The sequence below is a fragment of the Perognathus longimembris genome, chromosome 15 (assembly GCF_023159225.1).
Source record: "Perognathus longimembris pacificus isolate PPM17 chromosome 15, ASM2315922v1, whole genome shotgun sequence".
Taxonomy (NCBI): Eukaryota; Metazoa; Chordata; class Mammalia; order Rodentia; family Heteromyidae; genus Perognathus; species Perognathus longimembris.
This window is the reverse complement of record NC_063175.1, coordinates 22,621,515-22,647,401: the sequence shown is the minus strand read 5'-3', so window position 1 is coordinate 22,647,401 and position 25,887 is coordinate 22,621,515. Positions and strand designations below refer to the sequence as shown.

At 38.1% G+C, this 25,887-nt stretch overlaps 1 protein-coding gene across 1 annotated transcript in view; it reads right to left on the bottom strand.

Moving 5' to 3' along the window:
- Taf4b (TATA-box binding protein associated factor 4b) overlaps window positions 1–25,617 on the bottom strand; it is an 87,444-nt gene extending 61,827 nt beyond the window's left edge. The window contains exons 1-8 of the mRNA XM_048363520.1: window positions 25,287–25,617; window positions 13,079–13,224; window positions 11,351–11,458; window positions 8,319–8,480; window positions 8,096–8,218; window positions 6,298–6,387; window positions 3,360–3,977; window positions 663–783 (exon numbers count right to left, since the gene is read on the bottom strand). Of these exons, the coding sequence (XP_048219477.1) occupies window positions 663–783; window positions 3,360–3,977; window positions 6,298–6,387; window positions 8,096–8,218; window positions 8,319–8,480; window positions 11,351–11,458; window positions 13,079–13,224; window positions 25,287–25,617 (1,699 nt within the window). The remainder of the gene's footprint in view (window positions 1–662; window positions 784–3,359; window positions 3,978–6,297; window positions 6,388–8,095; window positions 8,219–8,318; window positions 8,481–11,350; window positions 11,459–13,078; window positions 13,225–25,286) is intronic.
- Between the last annotated feature and the right edge of the window lie 270 nt (window positions 25,618–25,887).

Here is a 25,887-nt window from a genome sequence, read left to right as displayed (position 1 = left end):
TAGAATCAGCATCATTTTTCACTGAAAAATTAAAGTAACATTCATATTGGTACATTTTAAAAACACATAAAACTTCTACCTTATCTGTATAAAACTGACTTCCTAGAAACAAAGAGCTACCTTCTAAAAAGAAAGTTACAGCAAGTTAACTAGGTTTTCTTTATCTAAATATAGGATATCATGAGTAATTGCTTCTTTTTTTTTGGCCAGGACTTGAACTCAGGGATTGGGCTCTGTCCCTGAGCTTCACTTGCTCAAGACTAGTGCTCTACCACTTGTACCACTTCTGGCCTTTTCTGAGTAATTTATTGGAGATAAAGAGTGTCATAGCCTTTCTTGTCTGGTCTGACTTCAAACTGCAATACTCATATCTAAGCCTCCTGAGTAGCTAGGATTATAGAAATGAGTCATCAGCACCTGGCTGAGCAGTGACTATTAAAAAAAAAATCATTTTAGGGTCAGGCTGCCCATAGCCCTGAAAATATGTATATATGTACAAAGAATTAGTAAGTAGTCCTTCTAGACCTCTCTTAAGCACAGATTTGAAAATATCAAGTCTCTTTGCTCATACTACAACACGCTTGGGTAAAACTCTACTATGCTCCAAACCCAGTAGAAGTGGGATGATGGCATGGATCAGTATGTACATGAAGAAAACTTACTAGTAGGCATTACGGTGTTCACTGGCATCTTCTTCTGTCCTGGTTTCTGAATGGTCAATGCTGTGGGATGGGAAATTTTGGTCACTTGTTTAGCGAGGCTTCCTGAAGGCTGCTGGACTACCTAAAATCATGAGATCAATCAATACTGTTATTAAAAGAAAAACTGCTTTAGGAAAATGTAGGTGAGTACTCACCTACCTGTAAAATATACCTTTATCTTAGCATAACAAGAATGCTTACTTTCAATTTGTATATAGCAAAATTATCTTGCTCAAAAATTAGAAGTCAACATCATATATACTTTTAGAGTAGAACTAAAATTTACAAAACTTTCCATACAGACTATATTTTTACTTTAATTTATCATGGAAAATTTCAAGATATACATAGGATTAAATGAAATCACCTATATAATTACCCAGATTAAAGTGATTAATTCCAGAAGTCATGTTTCCTCTATTCCCATAACCACTTCTCTGATATCACCACATTTTAAACAAATCCCGATATACCTTTTTATCCATAAGTATTTCAAAATACACTTCTAAAAGAACTTTTTAGGTTCTGTTTTTTAAAAGTATCCTAAAGTAACCTTCAGAAAGTATCCTAAACTCATCATGCCAACAATAGTGTCATAAAATTAAGTCTATGCAACCTGTTGAGTCCTAAGTAAAATAAGACAAGATATTGAATGCTATGAATAATTGTAATGCATGGTCTGGACAAAGTAAAACTTGCAGCCTGAGATGTGACAAAGGATGAACTAGAGGAGGATTTTTTTAAGACAAAAATGACACTATGCCACACAAATCCTCTCTCACTAAATCTGTACTGTGATATTTTAATTCATTTAATATGCATACTTTCTTTTGTGTATTAATATATACTTTTTATCAATGTGAAAAAAAGAAAGTATCCTAAAAAGTATCCTTCAGAAAGTAACCAATGCTAAAGGCTGTCTCCAAAATAAGTTCAAGAAATCCAGTAAGGGCTAAGTATAAAAAAAAAGAGAGAAAGAAAAAAAGAGAAGAGAGAGAGAGAGAAAGAGAGAGAGAGAGAGAGAGAGAGAGAGAGAGAGAGAGAGAGATTAGCTGGGCACTGGTGACTCAATGCCTGTAATCTTAGCTAATCAGAAGGCTGAAAACTGAGGATTAACAAAAAGTTATCATAGTATCTATCATCTATATAATAATCTTCCCCAGAATATTTAACCTAAACTTAACCTTGAAGGAACCAGATGACAAAACAATAAAGAAACGTTCTGGGTATTGAAAAGATTGTAATATACTGAAAAACCATAAAGAGATGGAGGACTTTTCTACATTAAAAGAGCCAAAGAGAAATAACTGAATGTAAAAACACTCCTTCGGGATCAGGGGTTGAGGGCACAGTTCAAGCGATACAGCCTTAACTAGAAAACTTAAGACCCTGAGTTGAGTTGAGCCCTCCTCCCTCATCAAAAAAATAGATCAGGAAAATGTGGTACATATACACAATGGAATTTTATGCCTCTATCAGAAAGGATGACATTGCCCCATTTGTAAGGAAATGGAAGGACTTGGAAAAAATTATACTAAGTGAAGTGAGCCAGACCCAAAGAAACATGGACTCTATGGTCTCCCTTATTGGGACTAATTAGCACAGGTTTAGGCAAGTCACAACAGAGGATCACAAGAGCCCAATAGCTATACCCTTATGATCCCATAAGATGATGCTAAGTGAAATGAACTCCATTTTATGAAAATGATTGTTATATCAGAGTTGAAACTACTTTCAACATCCCATGTGTATCTGTAGTTTCTACTATTGATGATGTTCGTGTATCACCTTCTTGTGATTGTATCTACACTATCTCTGTAATCTTATCTGAGTGTATGGGAAACAGTGTGTACTGGTATTAGAATTAGGAAATTCAAAGGGAATACCAAAATTGAGAGACAAAGGGTAAAATACGAGAAACAACAACAAAAGCAATACTTGCAAAACTGTATGGTGTAAGTGAACTGAACACCTCAGGGGGGGACAAGGGGAGGGGGGAGGGGGGTATGAGGGACAAGGTAATAAACAGTACAAGAAATGTATCCAATGCCTAACGTGTGAAACTGTAACCTCTCTGTACATCAGTTTTATAATAAAAACATAAAAAAAGGAAAAAAACAAAATCAGGGGGGAGAAAGCACAAGCACTAAAAGAATATTATTGGGATGGGTGGAAAAAAATTTTTTTTCTTTTTTTGCCAGTCCTGGGGCTTGGACTCAGGGCCTGAGCACTGTCCCTGGCTTCTTTTTGCTCAAGGCTAGCACTCTGCCACTTGAGCCACAGCGCCACTTCTGGCCATTTTCTAGATATGTGGTGCTGGAGAATCGAACCCAGGGCTTCATGTATACGAGGCGAGCTCTCTTGCCACTAGGCCATATTCCCAGCCCTGGACGGAAAATATTGTATCAATATTAATAATGACCAATGTGTAATAATACCACGGAATTTGAGGGTGCACAGTCACAATTTTTGCAACGAACTTCCAAATGATTCAGCAAAAAAATTGTATATGTGCTTGTGCATTTGACTACAATGAAAAAAAGCAAAATGAAGCAAAAAATTAGGACCAGTCAAATACGGTAAAGACTAGGCTTACCAGTTTTCTGAACATTTGAAAATTTCCAAATTACAAGTGAGAAAGAAATGAATGTTACTCACTAGCTGCTTCACTTTAACTGCTTGCGGAATACCGGTGGGCTGTGAAAGGACAGGTCCTGGAGGGGCAATTTTGATTTGAACTGGGGCACCAATAACAGGCTTATCAGGTGTGGTCCCAGCAGAAGTTACTACAGGTTTCACAGATGGAAGACAAAATGCTGCAGCTGAAGTTTCTCCAAAAGTCACAGATGGGAGAGCCAAAGTTACTGCTGTACCTGAAACAACTGGCTTCTCAGGCTGAAGTGAGACGGTTGTTACTGTATTTGGTATTGGTGTCACAAGTGGTTTTGAAGTCTGAAGCAAAACAGTTCCAGCTGTTGATCCTACAGTGGCAGTGGCTGGACCCACAGAACGGACTGTCACCACTCCAGCTTTTGTTCCACCTGGACCAGCAAGTGAATTCAGAGTTTGCACAGAAACAGTTCTAGGTGCTGTTGCTCCAGAAACAATGATGGACTGTTCCGACTGGACTGAGGATACTGTGGTTGTCATCACAGGAGAAGTTGTTGCTGCTGTGGTACAGGTAGCAATGACAACCTCACCAGAAGTCTGCTGAACACACTGCTCAATAAAGCTCCGGGAGTTAGGCAGAAGCTGTCGTAAGGGAACTACACTTTTCTAAGAAGTAAAGAAAACACTGATATAAAATAAGTCCAATAAAAAAATGTTTTACTTCTTTAGAACAGGAAGAAAATAAAACTTTTATCAAATATTTCAGCTGAAAAAAACATGGTAACATTTATTTTATGCAACTACTAAGATACAATCAATTTCAAGCCCTAAAAGACTTATTCAATATGAAATTTGATATGTCAACATTAAGTTTATTTTGAATACCTCATTTATCACTTTTTAAAATAAAACCCTGTATCATACTTCTCTGTTCACTTAAACTCCATAATAAATAACACAGGAAGTCTTTTTGCCAATAACTTTAGTGAGTTATACACAAAGAGAACAATAAGATCTGAAACAATATCCTTAATTAAGGTAGCATACTTTCTGACTGTGCATACTTTCTGACTGTATCTTAAGTCAATGTCTATCTTCATATCCTGAAGAAATACAAGTTCAAACTAAACACTAACAGGTTTGGACTTTCACCCCTAGAGCTTTTGTTTTTTCTTTTAAAGATATAAAGAGTAGATATTTGGTAGGTTATCTTTATCCACTATTTGGAAATATTTTCTTGTTGTGACACTTAAATTCATATTGCCTATAAAGCTATCAGTCTATAATACAATGGAGTACTTAAGAAAAAATTAAAATAAAATCACTAAAAGTTACTTAAGAACTATTGCTCTACCTTTATATATTGCTCTCTCTATACGTGTATATATATTTACATATTTATTTTATATGTTTACATATATAAATATTTTATATGTATGAAAATATTAAAAGCTTAACTTGGAGAGATTTTCAAAGTGTATGTGTATGTATGTAGTGAATGTGTGTGTAGGAAGCAAGAAATCAACATTTTAAAATGCCCCCAAATAGCAAATACCTATAATCCTACCTACTCAGGAGGCTGAAATTTAAGGATCAAGGTTCAAAGCCAGCCTGGGCAAAAAAGCCGGTGAGATACTTGTCTCTAATTAACCACCAAAAAGCCAAAAGAAGAGCTGTGGCTCAAGTAGAAGACTGCTACCCTTGGGGCAAAGATGCTTAAAATCAAGCTTTGAGGTCAAGGTCAAGGTCAAGGCCCAAGACTAGCACAAGGCTTAATCCCAAAACTCTAGAAGCTGAGCCAGGAACATGAGTTCAAGGCTACCCTGGATGACAGGAAATCTGTCTCAAAAAAAAAAAGAAAGAAAGAAAAAGAAAAGCAAGTTTATCATCTTTAGGTATTTGTTACAGTAATGGAAAGCTAACTAGAATAGAGTGTTCACATACTAGACAGTCTAATTTTCTTCTTTGTCCCTCACAGTATACAATGAGTACAAAATAAAAATTCAAGAGAGTTATCATTGATATGTGCAGCATCTTGAGCTGAAGAATCAATGCAACAGAAAGGACCTTAGAAGAAATGCCTCAAATTACAGGTCATCAGCAAAAGGGCATAAGTTTTCACATTTTAAGAGAAATCTACTCAATCGTAGCTATGGACTCTGAAAATACAAGGGTCAAATCTCTTCCATGTATTTGTGGATTTTTTTTAAAAAACCATAATATTAGGAACACTTTCATTTCTTTTTAACTTTTAAGAATCTAAATGAATGGTTTTTAGTTTGCCAAAACAAGATCTTGTTATCAAAGTTACTGTTCTTAAATTCTATTTATTCCAATAAACTATAGAGAAAAAAATGTCAATATAAATTTATTTTTAAGAAGTATAACCTTCCTATCAAATGTAGCACTATGTTAATTTACTGTTCTAAGAGAACATGTATCACAAGACAATATATAGAAGACCCTATATTCTCTCCTCCTTTCTTTCACATTCTCTTGACAAACACACACACACTCGGGATGGGTAGCTCAGTGGCAAAGCACTTGCCTAGCAAATGCAACATCCTGGGTTCGATCCCCAGTACCAAAACAGAAAGAAAAAAAAATACAGTTAAAAAATAAACACACACACACCATCTTTGGGTATATCCTTCTACAGGCATAACCAATGTAATGTCATCAAGTTATCCTCAGGAAGAAGAGGCTACTTCAGTTTTTCCAAAACGTTCAAGTGAAAACAATACTATGAGAGGCCCTGAATTTAAGTCCCAGTGTAGACATAAAAACTGATCAATTAATAAAATAAAATGGAACTAAAAGAAAAAGAAAACAATACTATGAATGCTTTACAATTTACAAAAATGCTAAAGTTCTATCATATTATTACTATCTCCACACTGAATGACTACCATAGTAATATATTCAGGTCTTAAATCATTTTAAAGAAATCCAATCAAAACAATTTCTTCAAAAGATATTTAACTACCTTAAGAAAAGGAACAAGGTGAGGCTGAGGTGAAGACTTGAGTTCAACATATAGTTTCCTAGTGAATTCTTCTGCTTCAATTTTTGCATCCTAAGAAATGAGAGAGATAAAACACTTTTATGTCTACAAATACTTTAAACAGTGCAAAGCTAAGAAGTTTGGGGCCAGTCTGAACAATAATAGCAAGACCCTATTTCTTTTTCTTTTTTTTTGCTCAAGGCTGGCACTCTACCACTTGAGCCACACTTCTATTTTTACCTTTCTGCAGGTTAATAACAGAGAGAAGAGTCTATTAGATTTATCAGCCAGACTGGCTTTGAACTAGGACCCTCTGATCTCAGTCTCCTGAGTAGCCAGGGTTACAGGTGTGAGCCACAGGTGCCTGGCATAATCCTTTAAAAAGTTAAAGTTAAAAAGAGGCTAAGTATGTCATTTTTGGCTGTAGTCAAACTTTTGGCAAGTGGTAAAGTCCACCATTATAGGGAGGCTTTTTTTTTTTATGTCACCAGAGAAACAAGCACAAATAATAGGGATAGTTATAAAAATACAATAAAGGTATAATTATTTCAGGGAATGAGATAAGAAAGGGATCTCAGTAAGCAAAGTGAGAGAAAAGCTGACTAGCTAAGAACTCTGAGCCTAGACCCTGTCCCTGGGCTCCTTTTTCCTTTTCCTCAAGGCTAGTGCTCTACCACTTGAGCCACAGCACCACTTATAACTTTTTTTCTGTGATGAACTGGAGATAAAGAGTCTCACAGACTTTCCTTCCCAGGCTGGTTTCAAAACATGATTCTCAGATCTCAGCCTCCAGAGTAGCTAGAATTACAGACATAAGCTACCTATGCCCAACAATAATACTACATTTTTATAGTCAGTTTAAAACAATTACCAATAAATGCACAAGAGTCACAAAAAATTTCTTAGGGTAGAGAATTAGAAGTTGTTCAGTTTGAGAACTTTAAAAAATTTATTCAATGGCTTTCCTCTGATTGTATTTTTAGATACTCTTGCAAACTCGTAATGTCAGTTCCAAAGAAATGAAGATAGCTTACTTTATCATTTTATTCTACAGACACTGTGAAATCAAAATTATTTTCACTCCAATACTAAGATTTCTGGAAGGTGGGGGAAAGACTTTTTTTTTTTTACTGTGCTGAGGTTTATAGTAATGACGTAAAAGTAACAGCAAATAAAATTACTAGTAAGAAGACAAAAGCAAAGAGAAACAGTCATAGCAGTGCTTTACACTGCTCTGTACTTGCAGTTAAAAAGAAAATAGTGTCAATATCACTAAATTTAAAAAAAAATCTTGATAGAACAATAAAAATTAAAATTTATTAAAATTTAGCCCTTTGGTACACATCTAAAGGAAATTACACATAAAGCATTTCTATTGCAAACCAAAAAAAAAATGTTCAAGGAAAAGCTCTTTTTGGGTAAGTTGCTAGGTAAATAAATTAGCTGCTGGTTTTTATTTTTACTGGAAAGAATAATAAAGCAACTGTGGTCATTCAGACTTAGAGATGTAGCACACACTTTCTCAAATGTCTGTAAGAAAAACAATTGATAGCAATTTTGGAAAATTTTAGAACTTGATGGCTTCACAGTACTTACAGAATTTTCTAGTATGATACAAAGTGAAATTAGTGAATGCGTTTTTTCGTTTTGTTTTGTTTTTAAGGAAAATATCTGAAAGCATTTGGAAGATCTGCAAACTCAATAAGGTAGTGTCTTCCAAATGACCAATGGACAATATAGATTTTCACCAAGCTTACTAGAGTTTATAGTAATAACTTACCAAAAGTTCTTCCACTAGCTTCTTCACGTTCTGCCCCATATCTGGAGAGTGAGAGCCACTACATGCTAGTTTTATTAACATTGCAAGGAAGTTTTTGCATTTCTTCACATTTTCTAGCATTGCCTAAACATGGAAAAATCATCACAAATGTTAACTAGCAGGCAGGATTTAAGAACATTACTAAGGGACTATATTTGTAAAAGGTAAAAAGTTAAGAGCTTACTGGAGAAAGAGTAATCTGAGTAGCTGCTGAGTTCTCTGCTTTGAGACTAGGTTCATTTGATGGGACAGATGATACTCCCAAACTTGAAGGCTTCAAAGTAGTTATAGCATTCACCAGATTCGCAGGATTAACTGTGACAACATTGGTAGGCACAGCCACAGACTGAAATTAAGTTGGTATATATTTAGATATGTATTCCTATGGTACCTTATTATCTTCCTTCTTTGCTCCTTTATAATGCTATAATAGTCTACAGCAATCAAGTCTAGCAGATCATTCCCACTTACCTACTTTCCACTGCCAACTTCTGCAATACTGACTACAAGCAATTAATTTTCCTAATCCTTTTAATCTTGTCTGAAAAAAATCGAGGACAGCAGTGAGATTTACTGTCCTAGGGTTGTCTCTGAAAAATAGTGTCACATGTGCAAGTCTTCAAAAGAAAGAATATCGTTAAAGTTCTCTAAAATGTACATGAAATAGTAAAGAACTGCCTATCCTGCAATTTCCTACTTTAAGTAGAAAGCAAAGTGATCAACTAATTATCTTATATTCAGATAGACTGATTTTTGTAGACAGAGTAAGCATAAAGAATATTACAAAAGGGGGATATCTTATATTCACACCGAAAAGAACTTCTCTTAGTTTATTGACCCACGATCAAAATGGGGTGTGATTCTAGCACCAGCTGCAGAACAAAACGTTTAATACTGCTAATTACCAAACTCTTATCCCAAAGACAAAATACTATAAGTTACAAGACATAAGAAAAGTTTGAGGTACAAAAGAAGAAAAAATAAAGGCTGGGAATATGGCCTAGTGGCAAGAGTGCTTGCAACATTGAAAATAAAGTCGTGACACTCGATAGACACCATGTTGGAAATGGACTTTACAACTTGGGGTGTGGGAGTTAGGGGAGGGGAAGTAGAAGAAAACCAGGGAGGGGTTAGCAACGTTCCACAAGAAATGTACTCATTATGTTACTTATGTAACTGTAACCCCACTATACATCACCTTTACAATAAAAAAAAATAAATAAATAACTTAGGGGGCTGGGGATATGGCCTAGTGGCAAGAGCGCTTGCCTCATATACATGAAGCCCTGGGTTCTATTCCCCAGCACCACATATACAGAAAACGGCCAGAGGTGGCGCTGTGGCTCAAATGGCAGCGTGCTAGCCTTGAGCAAAAAGAAGCCAGGGACAGTGCTCAGGCCCTGAGTCCAAGCCCCAGGACTGGCCAAAAAATAAAAAAATAAATAACTTTTTTAAAAAAATCAAGTCCCATTTCTACTACTATCCTTAGACATGCTCTCCAGAGATAACTACTGTGCAGTTTTTTTATGCCTCTTAGGGATATTTTCTAATAAACTTTGAGGTCTGCATACTGTAAGATTTTACTTCAGGGTCTATTTTATATAATCAGACATAACACTATATTTAAGAAAATGTAAACTAGAATTGAGCTATGATTATGAAGGCCTTCAATGCCTGATGGTAGGGGCACCTCAGGGGCATACTGTCCCCTGATTTATACAATGTAAAGCCTGATCAAATGTGAGCTTATGAAAAGTATCTTATTATTCATGAGCAAGATTAAGTATTTATGGCATTATTTTACATGATAATATTTATCTTTTCTCCATAGTATAGTTTCCGTCTTAATGTGCCCACGTGCTAGGGAAAGGATACAAGTATGACACAAGTGCTAGTGCACTGGCCTTGAGTAAAAAAGCCAAAAAAGAACATAAGGTCTTGAGTTCAAATTCAAGTAAGAGCACAAAAAAAGTCCTTGTGCTAACTGGACCCAGAACAGAACACTATTGGGAGGTATTAGAATCTTAAAGAGGTGGAGGCTGTTAGAAGACTTCCAATCACTGGGAGCATGCCTTTGAAGAACATACTAGGACTCATACTAGGACTGAAGCACTTCCCTTATCCTCAATGGCTTTCTGTATGCAGCAAACTGTCCTCCATCACATACTTCCCTATAATGTACTATGCTATGGGGCCAATATGCCATGGCTTGAAATCTACAAAACTATGGCCTAGTGGTAGAGTGCTTGCCTTACATACATGAAGCCCTGGATTCAATTCCTCAGCACCATATATAGAAAAAAAAAGCCAGAAATGGCACTGTGGCACAAATTGTAGAGTGCTAGCCTTAAGCAAAAAGAAGCCAAGGACATTGCTTAGGCCCTGAGTTCAAGCCTAAGGACTGGCAAAAAAAAAAAAAAGGATTTTAGCCAAAATAAATCTTTCTTCTCTGTAAATTTATTTCTCTCAGGTACTATAGTAGTAGAAAGCTCTAACATTCTAATGTAAATCTAGCCTTTATAATGCTTTCTAATATAACTATTACCTATACTTTGCCAGATACATGTGCCTTCAATGCCAAATTCATATTGTAAGGAGTATGGAAAACTACAGAATACTGGTGTGTTCCCCCTGCAGTATTAGATGGAACCTCTTAGACTCAATCATAACTCTTAAACTAAATATTCTAGACTAGCCAATGGTCTTACCAATCAGTGCATTGCACTGATTAAACGTGTGTAGTGAACAGGAAAGAAAAGGAATGTTGTAAGTAAAATAACTGATACTTATTGATAATAGTAATTAACAGTATATTGATAATACAAAATTTCTTAACAGACTTTTCCAAGTCAAACAAAAAGGCCTATCATTCTCAATTCCAAGTTCTTGCTCCTTATTTCCTGTATGCCTCACAGTGAACATAGATTATTAACTTCATTCTTTGGTTAAGTTCTATTGCTCTAGACTACACTAAGATCAAGCATGGTGAGCTACAAATTACTTCCTATACCTAGTAAAGCATAAACTTTAAGTCCAAGTCTTGTTCTTTTAACTCCAACAGTTCACAACTTAGTAAGTACTACTATAGTTCACTGAAATGCTCTCTTCAATGTCACATAGTGAACAACTTATCTATCTGGTAGGAAATAGCTAAAAAATATAGAAAGATGAGAAAACAACTGGTATACACATGGCCACATAGAAGCCATAACTTACTTGTACTGAGGAAGAGTTCAGAACCGTGGTTGTCACAGTAGTTCCTATCTGTGACAATTTTTTAACAGGTGCTACTGCCACGTTCTTTATTATTTGTGAGCTAGAATTCTTGGGGGGAATGGACAAGAGAAAATTTGTTGCTATTAGTCAATCAATGCTTTTAATAGATATTCTTCTTTTTTTGCCAGTTCTGGGGCTCCAACTAAGGGCCGGGGCACTGTCCCTGAGCTAGCTTCTTTTGCTCAAGGCTAGTGCTCCACCATTTGAGCCACAGCACAGTGCCACATCCAGCTTTTTCTGCTTATGTGGTACTGAAGAATTGAACCCAGGGCTTCATGCATGCAAGGCAAGCATTCTACTACTAAGCCAGATTGATGATAGCCCTTGATGATATTGAATACTAAAAGCTCAACTGGTCAGCTGATTAGTTGAAACTCACTTAATTCAGAGGAATTAATTGACTCACTAAGACCCATTTTATCTAAAAAATAATAATAATAATAATAATAAGTATTAGACTATGACTTAACCTTGACTCTGGTTTGTAAAAAAAGATTCTTACTTAATATTTAACCATAATCAAAAAATACCCTTAGGGCTGGGGATATGGCCTAGTGGTAAGAGTGCTTGCCTCGTATACATGAAGCCCTGGGTTCGATTCCCCAGCACCACATATACAGAAAAAAAATGGCCAGAAGTGGCGCTGTGGCTCAAGTGGTAGAGTGCTAGCCTTGAGCAAAAAGAAGCCAGGGACAGTGCTCAGGCCCTGAGTCCAACCCCAGGACTGGCCAAAAAAAACAAATACCCTTAATCTAGCCAGATTAAGGGTATTAAGTGGTTTACACCTGTAATCCTAACTACACTGGAGGCTGAGAAAAGAGAATCATATTCAAAAGCAGCCCAGGAAGAGAAGTCCATAAGACTGTAATTTTCAATTAACCACCAAAAAGCCAAAAGTAGAGCTGTGACTCAAGTGCTGGAGCACTAGGCTTAGGCAAAAAGCTAAAGAACAGTACTCAGGCCCTGAGTTCAAGTCCTAGTATCTGTGCACACGCACACAAAGAGTATTTTTAACCTATATACTTAACTTATACAAAACTATTACTAACAGAAAATATCCAGATAAGGGCATAGAATGAAAAGTAAGAGAGTATATATAAAAAAAAAACAGCAAAGATTAATATTCCCACATCTTCCAGGTAGATGAGCCCGAGTCAGGAACATGTTAAGCTACATTTAGTATTTTTTGCTTAAACATACTACTTAATTCTGTAACGAAAGATAAGCATCAGTTACTTAGAGTGCCACGTGTGTTATGTAAAATTAAAGAGCATTTTGTTTCAGCCATTCTGAGAATTGAACCCAGAGCCTTGTGCTTGCTTGGCAAGTGAAAAGTAATTTTTTAACAGGGCAAATAAAATATTACAAACAGATTTCTGCATATCTTGAAAGATAATTTCTGTAATAATGGACAAAAAGGAATTGTGTACTATTTGCCACAAATTAAAAATGAAGCAAAATGTCCTTTTAAACATTTACTTTGAATATTCAGTGGTTGAATATGAGTATTCAACTTTCATTATTTTACCTTTTACCAAAAATGCCAAATTCAAAGAAAGGACTTAATTTACGAAGCTGAGCACAATCATCTAAATTTTCTTAAATTAACAAACATATATACATTGACATGAAAATAATAGCTGGAAAACTAAGACTACAGTATTTTACCGGCATTGCACAGATTTTGACTGTTTGAGTATTTACTGGTACTGTTGGCCTTGAGGTTATGTTGTTTGTGGTCTCAGCTCTTGTTACAGCTTGCTGAGGTGATACCAACATCAATTGACCATTGTTACTTTTGATAAAAACTGTACCTGTAGTTAAAGAGAAAAGTAAATGTGATTTCCAAGCTTATAAAACATAACCACCAGTTTATTTTCTCATACAATACTAGCAACAGCAAATCATTTGAGTACTTAGTATATTATGAATTCCATGTCCTTAATTATAGAATGATATAATTATAAAATAACCTTTAAATGATAAAACACTTTAATAAATCTATTGTTAAGCATTAAAAACCAGCTGATATAGTGATAACATCTCTAGTATCTGGAAGGCTAAAGCAGTAGGCCTGTGAGTTTGAGGTTAGCTTAGGCTCTATAAAAAATTCTCAAAATAGTGAGGCTAAAATCAGGAAAGCAACTCCTTCTGCAATAGCCTCAAAAAACATAAAATACTTAGGAATAACCTTAAACCAAAGTAAAAGACCTCTATGATGAGAACTTTAAAAACCTGAAAAAGGAAGTCAAGGCAGAACTAAGATATAGAAAAACCTCCCATGTTCCTGGATTGGATTAGTATTGTCAAAATGGCAATATTGCCAAAGGCTATCTACAAATTCAATGCAATACCCATCGATATCCCAACACCATTCTTTAATGAAATACAGGAAGCAATCCAGAAATTCATATGGAACAATAAAAGACCCCGAATAGCAAAAAAAAAAAAAAAAAAAAAAATCCTAAGTAGAAAGAACAGTGATGGAGGAATTACAATACCAAACTTCAAGCTGCATTACAAAGCTGAAGTAATAAAAACAGCTTGGTATTGGCACAAGAACAGGCCTGAGGACCAATGGAACAGAACTGAAGACACAGAAATGAACCCGCAGAACTATGGCTAGTTAATCTCTGATAAAGGAGCTAAAAAAAAATAGGATGGAAGAAAGACAGTCTCTTCAAAAAATGGTGCTGGCAAAACTGGCTCAACACCTGTAATAAATTAAAACTAGATCCTTATATATCACCCTGCACCAATATCAATTCCAAATGGATCAAAGACCTTCAAGTAAAATCAGATACCCTGAAAACACTACCAAGAAGGAATAGGAGAAACACTTGGGTTCCTTGGCACAGGACAAAACTTCATTAATAAAGGCCCAGAAATGTAACAAATCAAAGAAAGGTTGGACACATGGGACTGAGCTTCTGCATGGCAAAGGACATAGCTTGCAAGATAAACAGAAAGCCTACAGATTGGGAGGTTATCTTTACCAGCCATACAATGGACAAAGGCCTCATATCTAAAATATACACAGAACTCAAAAAATTAAATTCCTCCAAAACAAACAACCAGAGAACCAACAGCCCTCTCAACAAATGGGCTAAAGACCTAAAAAGGGACTTCTCTGAAGAAGAAAAGAGAATGGCCAAGAGACACATGAAGTGTTCAACATCACTGGCCATAAAAGAAATGCAGGGGCTGGGGATATAGCCTAGAGGCAAGAGTGCCTGCCTCGGATACACGAGGCCCTAGGTTCGATTCCCCAGCACCACATATACAGAAAACGGCCAGAAGCAGCGCTGTGGCTCAAGTGGCAGAGTGCTAGCCTTGAGCGGGAAGAAGCCAGGGACAGTGCTCAGGCCCTGAGTCCAAGGCCCAGGACTGGCCAAAAATAAATAAATAAATAAATAAAAGAAATGCAAACCAAAACAACATTGAGATTCTACCTCACCCCAGTAAGAATAACAAATGCTGGAGTGATGTGGCCAAAAGGGAACCCTACTACATTTTTGGTGGGAATGTAAACTGGTTCAGCCACTCTGGCAAGCAGTATGGAGATTCCTCAGAAGGCTCAATATAGAACTCCCCTATGACCCAGCAGCCCCACTTTTGGGTATCTATCCAAAAGCCCACAAACAAAATCACAGTAATGCCACCAGCACAACAATGTTCATCGCAGCACAATTTGTCATAGCGAGAATCTGGAACCAACCCAGAAGCCCCTCCATAGACGAATGGATCAGGAAAATGTGGTACATATACACAATGGAATTTTATGCCTCTATCAGAAAGAATGACATTGTTCCATTTGTAAGGAAATGGAAGGTCTTGGAAAATGTTATACTAAGTGAAGTGAGCCAGACCCAAAGAAACATGGACTCTATGGCCTCCCTTATTGGGAATAATTAGTACAGGTTTAGGCAAGCCATAGCAGAGCATCACAAGGTCCAGTAGCTGTACCCTTATGAACACATAAGATGATGCTAAGTGAAATGAACTCCATGTTATGGAAACAATTGTTATATCACAGTTGTAACTACTTTCAACGTCCAATGTGTATGTGTAGTTTCTATTATTGATGATATTCTTGTATCACCTTCCTGTGGTTGTACCTACACTATCTCTGTAATCTTATCTGAGTATATTGGAAACCCCGTGTTTACTTGTATTGGAAGTAGGAAATTCAAAGGGAATACCAAATTTGAGAGACACAGGGTAAAAAAAGAGAAACAACTACAAAAGCAATACTTGCAAAACTGTTTGGTGTAAGTGAACTGAACACGGGGGGGGGGGGGGGGGGGGAGGGGGGGAGGGAGGGGGGCATGAGGGACAAGGTAACAAACAGTACAAGAAATGTACCCAATGCCTAACGTATGAAACTGTAACCTCTCTGTACATCAGTTTGATAATAAAAATCTGAAAAAAAACAACAACCAAAAACAATACTTACAAAACCATTTGGTGTAAACCAACTGTACAACTCCTGGGGGGAGAGAGAAGGGGAGGGGGAGGCAGGGGAAAAATAAGGGAGGAGGTAACAAGTTGAAAAAGAAATGTACTCACTGCCTTACATATGAAACTGTAACCCCTCTGTACTTCACTTTGACAAAAAAGGGGGAAAAAAGAAAAAAAGAAAATGTCTCAAAATAAAATAAAATGAGAAACTCATGTTCAGCTACATTAAAAGTAAACTAGCAAAATCTACCATCAAATAAAATGTAAGACACAAACAGGATAAAAATTCCCTTTCAAATGGCAAATATTCAAAATGCAGCACAAGTATGGATGCAAATGACAGGGAAAGGTATATTAAGATCACAGTATTACTTTCTATATACCTAAGCCAGTCCGAAATTAATAAGCTCAAGAACAGTACTAAATGGTAAGAAAGATGTGCATCTGCAGATGATGCGTATTTGTGCAAGGGAAACTATGTAATCAACTTTACAAGAATAAGACAAATTGATTTCCATTTTTATCCCTATAACCCAGTATTCATAACATAAAGAGTTTCTTGTTTTTGTCAATAGGAAGGCACAAACAAGAATACTACTTGTCACTGGAATTCTATAAAATGGCAGCATGATGTGCTCCATAAACCTATTCCCTAAGAAACAATTATAACTAGTAAGGAGTCTTCTTAAGATACTATAATTGGTAGAGACCTTTGAAGTCTTTGGAAATTTCCCTAAAGCAAAGCGAATATATGACTACACAATTATTTAAGAAGATCTACCCAAACTCAGCAAGATTAGCAGAATCTATAATATCTAAACTATTATCCTCTGCTTTTCAATTAAGCATGAAAGAAACTCCACCCTAAGTAGTGTAGTCAAAAACACAAGGCTCTTTCCCAGTCAAAGGCCAAGGTGTCTTCCTGTAGAGAACAAGCCCTAGCATTTCTCATCCCTCCCCAAAAACAGGTCCAACCCTGGGATTATCCACAGTGAGGAGGACATATACATCCTAGATGTCTGAAGCTCACTTCTTTCACTAAGCCTACTCACTTTTTAACTAATTAATTAATAAAAGTTCTACTTCAAAAATAGCACACTAAGCCTACTTGGGTCCTACAGTTCAACCCTTTCAGAGTTCCATGTTCAGAGGCAAACAGGGAAGACCAAAGTACCACCACCTAGGCCCATCTACTACCCTACAACTAAAGATTTCATTCAGAAAAAAAATATGCCACACTTCTGACTGTGCTCCAAATACAAGCACTAAAGGAAATGACAAATATACTTTGAACTTCCTCATAATTTGACTATGTCAAAGCTCAAAGTTAAGAACATTCTCAAATACAATTGAGCTATTTTATTATCTTTAAGAATTGTACAAAGCCGTTTCAACTCAATATGTCAATTTATGATTGATCACTGTCACCCTCTTCATCATTTTATCCCCAATCTATCCCAACCATACCAATTCCCTCATTTTCCCCTGATTTTCACATGTGAATACTGTAACTATGTGTACCCATTATCCTTCTATCCATTTGTCTGCCCAAACTTTAAGTTCAACCCCCCTCAGACAAAACATATTTCTACTTCCTGGTATTCATTTTGTTAAACTGTCTGATCACTGTTAGACCACTGAAATCCAGCTCTATATACACCATGTTGAAGTCAGGTTGTTTTTTGCATATATGGCCCATTTGAGAGTATTACCCTTTGTCTCTCTGAGCCTGACTTATAATTGACCTATCAAGAAGAGGCTGAGCTATTAAGAAACAAGCTTCCGGCTGGGGATATGGCCTAGTGGCAAGGGTGCTTGCCTCGTATACATGAGGCCCTAGGTTCGATTCCCCAGCACCACATATGCAGAAAATGGCCAGAAGTGGCGCTGTGGCTCAAGTGGCAGAGTGCTAGCCTTGAGCAAGAAGAAGCCAGGGACAGTGCTCAGGCCCTGAGACCAAGCCCCAGGACTGGCCAAAAAAAAAAAAAAAAAAAAAAAAAGAAACAAGCTTCCAAGAGGCCAGCTAAACCATAAATCTATTAGTTTACCAGAGAACCAAAAAGACAACTACCCTCATGGGGTCAGGACACACCTCAAATGTTTGCCTCAAAAACTTTTCCTGCAAAGCCTAAATTTCCACAGGATACAGGATAAGACTGTGGGCAAGTTAGGCCTTAGGGGCATTGCTGAAAACAATATGCAATCACCTAGCAATGAGTGGATCCTAACATCTGAGTCAGGGCTAAGAAAAAAAGAGCCCTACTAAAGATGGCATTTTGCTCACGCTCAAGGGTGTCCTCAGACGCAAGGTAGAGGCTTCTTATGTGGAAGAAAACATCATTAAAATAATTCATTCAGTAAACAAAAATATACTATGTCCATGGAAGTAAGGACCAGTATCTAATGTTGATAATGTTATATTGTCTAAAATGCATACGGAAATGAGCAACAGAAATCTTTTTTGAGAGGAAACAGATATGAGATTTAACTGACAAAGACTCCAGAACAATCGCTGAACATTGATTAGTATTATCAAAGGACTGTAAGGAAACTTTGAAGAAGCAAAGAAAAACATCAGGGTGATACCACAAATAAAGAAGGTCACCAAAAGCTGAGTATGGTAATACATGCCTCTAGTCTCAGCCACTTATAAGGCTGAGCCAGGAGAATCATTTAAGAACAGGAGGTTGAGAGAGACCAGCCTAAACAAAGACACTTTGTGAGGAGAGATGGGAAAGAGAAAAATTAGAAACATAGATACAACTTTAAAAAAAGAAGAAGGGTTGGATGTATAGCTCAGGATTAGAGTCCTTGCTAAGTATGCATGGAGCTGTGGGTTAAATTTTCAACACACAGAAAATAAAAAGGAAATTCTACAGTTAGTAAGCACAGTAACAGAAATGAATTCACAAGATGGATTCAACAATGGAATTTCACCAAGCAAAAGAAAGATGAGTAACCTTATTTTAAACAAAGACAAAATAAAGACATTCTCAGATAAACAAAAACTGAGAGAATTCACTGCCAGCAGATACATCATATAAAGAATTAACAAATAAACTCTATTGAGGCTGGAAATATGGCCTAGTGGTAAAGTGCTCGCCTCGTACACTTGAAGCCCTGGGTTCGATTCCTCAGCACCACATATGTAGAAAAAAGCCGGAAGTGGCTCTGTGGCTCAAGAGGTAGAGTGCTAGCCTTGAGCAAAAAGAAGCCAGGGACAGTGCTCAGGCCCTGAGTCCACACCTCAGTACTGGCAACAACAACAACAAAAAATGAACTCTGTCAGGCTGAAAACAAGTGATCCCAGATAGTAATCTGAACTCACATGAAAGAACAAATAGCACTGAAAGGTAAACTTGAGATTTGACAATATAAAGTGCACTTTCTTTCTTTCTTAACTGATTTAAGGGAAACAACTGTTTATGTATATTACTGTGTTTTTTGAAACACACAGGTGGAAATGTATTTTTTTCAAATAAGTGCACAGAGTGGGCTGGGAATATGGCCTAGTGGTAAAGTGCTTGCCTCGTATATATGAAGCCCCGGGTTCGATTCCTAAGCACTACATATATAGAAAAAGCCCAAAGTGGCACTGTGGCTCAAGTGTTAAGAGTGCTGGCCTTGAGCAAAAAGAAGCCAGGGACAGTGCTCAGGCCCTGAGTTCAAGGCCCAGGAGTAGAAAAAAAAAAATAAGAGCAGAGTAAATGGTGACTACATATCTACACTAAACTATGAAAATAACTTCAAGTGTTACCTGTAATTCACAGGAACAAATAAAGAAACCCATGTGACACTGAATTGAAATCCCTTTGTATAGCTAGCTACTCAATGATTAAAGAAAATAATAAAAGGCCCTGAGTTCAATCCCAACACTAGAAAGAAATGGATTGTATTGCTAACCATACACAAGACAAGCAGTATAGGAGAAGACTAAGCAACTGTAAGCCAGTGAATTAATTCAGATAAAATAGGTAAACTCCTAGAAATATATAAACTACTGAAACTCATTCATGAAGAACAAGACAATAGAACTCTTACAAATAAATACACAAAGACTTTAGATGTCTTCACTAGTCAATTCTAACAAACATTGAAAGAAAAATTAATGCTAATCCTTCACAAACTCTTCATGGAAGAGAATATGCCAACTCATTCTGTAAAGTCAGTATTACCAATACTTAGTTTAGAACAGGGGTTAAAGCCTGTAATCCTACCTACTTGAAGATAGAGATCAGAGGATTGTGGTTCAAAGACAGTCCAGCCATAACCGTTCACAACACTCCATCTCAAGCCATGTCTGGATGCAATATCTTCAGCCTGTTTTCCCAGCTACAGAGGAAACAATGCTGAACTCTATGGCATATGCCTGTCATCCGCAGTGACACAGGGAAGAACAACTAGTTCAGTAGCTCAGGACAGCCCAGGCTGCTCTAGGCTTAAAGAGACCCTACCTCAAAAGTAATAAACAGAAAAAGAGGTTGCAGGTGTGGTTCAAATGATATAGGGCCGTCCTAGCAAGCATCAGGCCAAATACTGCCACCAAAAAACTAAACTAACACCCCCCACCCAAAAAAAAGGTTACAAATAACAGAGAGAGGGACATCACGGGGGACAAGGTCCCTCCTCTCTCTCCCCTTTCCTTCCTTTTCAGCTAAGCTGGGGTTTAAACAGGGCTTTGTGTTTGCTAGACAGCACCCCTACTACTTGGAATCAAACCTGCAGCCCTTTTTATTCTCAGTAGTTTAAGACAGGATTTATCTCACATTTTACCCAAGCCAACCTGGACTGTGATCCTTCTATTGGCCTTTCCTGCAGTTGGTGGGATGATAGGCACATACAGCCATGCCTTGCTTTTTCTGTTGAGATGATGTCTCTCAAATTTTTTGCTGAAGCCAGCTTAGAACTTCATGCTGAGATGGGGGTCTCATGAACTCTGGTCAGGGCTAGTTTCAAACTATAAGACTAATCAGTGCCTGCTGAGTAAGCTAGAATTACAATACTGCACTGGTTCTTTCCTTTTTTCTTTTTAAATGCTGGTGCCTGGGGCTTGAACTCAGGGCCTCAGTTTGGCTTTGTGGCTCACAGCTGGCACTCAACACTTGAGCCACATCTCAACTCCTCTTTTTCTTTGAATAATAAAAACTTTACTTCAATGAAACTAGGCATCTTTTTAAAAATTGGAGATACAAGGTCTAGAAATCTATAGTGCTTGCCTAGCCTATTTAAGGCCCTGAATCCAATGCCCAGTACCATAAAAAAAGGGGGGGGGGGAGAGAAAGTTGGATATAGTGGCTTACATTGTAATCACAGTTACCCAGGAGGTAGATACCAGGAGGATCAGGGTTAGAGGCCAATCTAGGAAAAAAAACCATTTCAACATAACAGCTGGACATGGTAGTAACAGCCTGTCTGTGGGAATATAAGTAGGAGGATTACAAATATGATCAGGTTTAAAAAAATGTGAAATACAACTAAAGGATAAAGGGCTTGAAATATGGCTGGAGTGGTAGAGTTCCTGCCTACCTACCAACTGTGAGGTCCTTCTAGAGTTTAAACCTCAGGAGCACCATGAAACAATTTAACTAAATAAAATATACACTCAAAATACTTTGGAGAATTTTTTATGTAACTTTACTCTTTTCCCAGTCATCTGTAAAAAATATTTTCCCAGTCATCTCATTAGGGTGACTACCATTAAGGTTAAAGTTCTATCTCCTTTTCAGTGATGCTGGTGGCAGCTTTTACTTGTAATCCTAGTTACTCAAGAGGCTGAGATCTGAGAATCTTGGTTCAAAGCCAACCTGAACAGAAAAGTCTGTGAAAGTCTTATGTCAAATTAACCAACTAAAGCCCAGAAGTGATTCAAGTGGTAGGCATCCTAGAGCAAAATAGCTTAGCAAGAGCTCAAGGAGATAAGCTCAAGCCCCATAACAGAAAGGGAGGGGGATGGGCAGAGATCACACCTATCTTTTTAGTTTATTGAGAATTTAGTCTGTGCTAATATATTTCATATACATGAACAACATACCTTGAGCCAGGTGTTATAAAGATCTTTAAATATTCAGGACACGCCTATCAAATTCCACATGAATGGTATTCCAAAGTTCTGTGGCATGAGGCTTTACATTTACTTATTGTACTTAATCCTTAATGATACTTACAGGAAGAAGTTATAAGCCAAATGAAAATAAGAAAGCTCTCATGAAGAATGAGATTAATAAACTTTCCAAAGATCACAAAATGATGTAACTAGGATTCACATCCAGGTCTATAGACTATAATTCAATCATGTTGTTGCTATACCCCACTGTTGTTCAGTAAAGACTAAGGTCCCAAGTTCATTGTAATCCACAAACCTGTTTAGCACATCATCTAGTCTTTATTCTGTGGGCCTATACTAAACCTTCCAAGCTGCTGTGGATCATGTACCTAATTCATATGGAATTAAGAAGAGTCATTTTAGATATGCTCAATAATGAAAAAAATTGTATAAAAGTATTATCATCCAGCTTCCTTTCTCTCTATATTGAAAAGTACGTCCTTCCCTAACCACTCAATTGTTAAGACTCATTTGCTGGGGCTGGGAATATGGCCTAGTGGCAAAAGTGCTTGCCTCCTATCCATGAAGTCCTAGGTTCAATTCCTCAGTACCACATACACAGAAAAAGCCAGAAGTGGGAGCTGTGGCTCAAGTTGGCAGAGTGCTAGCCTTGAGCAAAATGAAACCAGGGACAGTGCTAGGCCCTGAGTTCAAGTCCCAGGACTGGAAGAAAAAAAAAAGAGACTCATTTGCCATTACAATTAAGCTTGGAACTGACTTTTAAAATGCATTAATAGGTTAAATATTAACATTGTGGAATATATATACATGTATATATAATATATATATATACGTGTGTGTGTGTGTGTTATGGGGCTTGAACTCAGGTTGGGCACTGTCTCTGACCTCTTTGTGCTCAAGGCTAGTGGTCTACCATTTGAGTCACAGTGCCACTTCTGGGTTTTGAGTGGTTAATTGGACATAAGAGTCTCATGGGGACTGTTCTGCCTGGGCTGGCTTTGAACTGCGATCCTCAGATCTCAGCCTTCTGAGTAGCTACAATTACAGCCGTGAGCCACCAGAGCCCAGCGTGGATTATACATTTATATATTTTAGGGTGAAGCTTATCAATATTTACTGAAATACAGTCATTTGAACCAGCAATTCCACTAGTAGAAAATTATTCTGTGAAAATGTTTACAAGCCTGCACACAACAAAAGTGTTTATTACAGCAGTATTTGCAATAGCAGAAAGTAGCACAAACAGTACCAATGCCTGTGAATAGGAAAGAAGTCAAAAAACAATGGAAGGTTAATACAAATGAACTACTGTGGCTAAAAAACTGAAGAGGTTCAATAAAGATATGATGAAATTGCTAAGGGTAATACTCTGGTGAAGGCAATTATTTTTTAGTAACTTTACAAATATAAACTGCTTTAAGCAGAATAAGCAAAGAAGTCAAGACTGCACATACAGACATGGGATGTGGTAAACAGCCCTCATAATAGAGTTACAACTCTATTGCTTCTACTCTATTGTTCCCCACAAAGGCCAGCATTCAAATAAATATTAAAGTGCCTTTCTATGTCAATCAACAGAAAGAATGAAGTGAGAGTCTCTGCCTTTATAGGACTTATGATCAAACTTTGTATGATTTATAAGCATTATCCATATAAATAATCAAGTACAAGAATATTATGGAGGTGTAGTTCAAGTGGTAGACCTCTAGCCTTGAGCAAAAAAGCTAAAGGACAGCCCCTAGACCCTGAGTTCAAACCCCAGTACCAGCACAAAAAAAAAAGTCACCTTTCAGCACTATTGCTCAATAAAATAAACTGTATACACTCATGGAGTAAGCTCAATGCTATATAAAGAATAGTGTTAGAAAGATCTGATTTCAAATCCCCTCCAGCTCCCAAGAGCTGCCAGGTGTGGCCAAATTATTTAGCCTTAGAGACCTCTTCCCATATATGCTACCTACCCAATTACGGCCAGTGAATAAAATAATATAAATACTGTATTAAAAGTGCCTAGCAGGCAAAGCCTTCATAAGTTATTTGTTCCAAGTTGTCATTCTTGATCATTTCTCTCTCTTAGCAGTTTTGACTTTTTAAACACACCTTAGTGACTATACAGAATTTATATTTTAACAAATTAAGGCGCAATTGCATTCAAATGTATTTATAACTAAGTAAGAGAGTAGGCAGGATGACAATTTTGAACTGGTATTTTCAGCATAGTTTTAAGTAACACATAAAACTGAAACAAAGTTTGATTAAAAGTGTATGATACTAACAACTAAATAAAGCATTAGCTACAAAAACTGTTCTTTTGCAAGAGGATAACAAGGAAATCTTTTGAATAAATGCTTGCATTTCTTTGCCATCCAAGTTACAATTAATTATTAAAGTACTCTTGAGTTGTATTTGTTTTTTGAGCTACTAGCAGGTTGGAAGCTCTAATTTCTGCTATGCAAATTAATAGAAGATAAATTCCAAGAGACTTTCAATACAGCCAAGACAAGTGAGAGAACAAATCTCATTCAACACATTTAATATATGTACACTATCACAAAACAAAACCTTCATGAAAATCATGAAAAATAGCCCAACGAAGTAATAAGCCCTAGGATAAAAAGCAGCCAAAGATTCATTAAAAGAATATTCACTCAGACAGTGTTTCAAATTTAACTGCTGGGCTCTGATGAATTTGTCAACCCCCACACTTGTGCCCTAGGAGGGGGATTCTTCAACTAAAAGTTAAAATCACTGCATATCGGGAGATGGCACCGGGAGGCAGCATTTGTTTTCTGGCACTGGGAAACTGGAAATGTATTCTTAATTTGTTTTTAAGTCTTCACACACACAACCTCCCCCCCACCCCAAGAACTTTTACAAAGACACTTCTTTTCTCCTTAGCATCCCAGTAGAAGCATGTGGAAAATAGACACGGGTCTATTTCCCAGAAAACGAACTTTATTTAGCTATCCCATTCTCTCCCTTGCTCAGTACAGGTACCTCGAGGGCCCCACGGAATATGCTGCTTCAGCTCTGTTGGCCCTCCGGTGACACAATTCCTTCCTAAAATATGAAACGCTGGAATGGCACAAAGAGGGTTATGTTAGTTAAATCTGAGCCCAAATAAATCACTGCTTCCTGTGCATTCCCTGCAAATCCGAGATGATTTTTTTTTTTAAGTAAAAAAGGTTTCCTTTGGCTCAGACTTCTATTTCCCGGAACCACCGGCAAGGCTCAGCCATCCAGGGCTGCGAAGTCGCCCAAGTCACCGCGGGCACCTCCGGGTGAAGCTGGAGGCGGGGTGAGGGGGTGGGGATGCGGTTGGGGGTGTGAAGGGACGAGCCACTCACTTACCTGGAGGAAGCTGCACGTTCGCTGGTAACTGGATGGTGGTGGTGCTGGGGGCTTTCACGGTGACTATCTGCGGAGCCGACAGCGCAGGACCACCGGGGCTGAGTTTCGGAAGGGCACTGACAGGAGCCACTTTACTTACTAAGGTCCCCACTGGAGGGGGCAGGGGCTGGGACGCCAAGGACTCCGTGCAGACACTCAGCGGAGCCTTGGTCACGGCGCCCAGGGCCACCGGGGCGCTCTCCACGAGAACGGGGGCCATGGTCACTGCGCCCGAGTTGCTGACGGCCGCGGGAGGCGCGGCGCCCGGCGGCTCCGTGAGACCCGCGGGCATCCCCCCCTCCCCGGGGAATCAGCGGCGGCGGCGGCGCTGCCCTGCGGGGAACCGAGAGGAGGAAAGCCGGGACCCGCGGCGGTGGACTTCGGCGCCGCGCTGGCCCCACAGCATCACTCGCGCCCGCCGCGGCCGCCCGGGGACTCGCGGACGCACGCCCGCCCTCCGCTTCCTCAGCAGCGCTCACACGTGCGCCTCAGCCTTCGGTCCCGACAGCCGCTGACCCGGACGCTCAGCTCTCAGAAGGGCGTCACAACACGCCCCACCTCC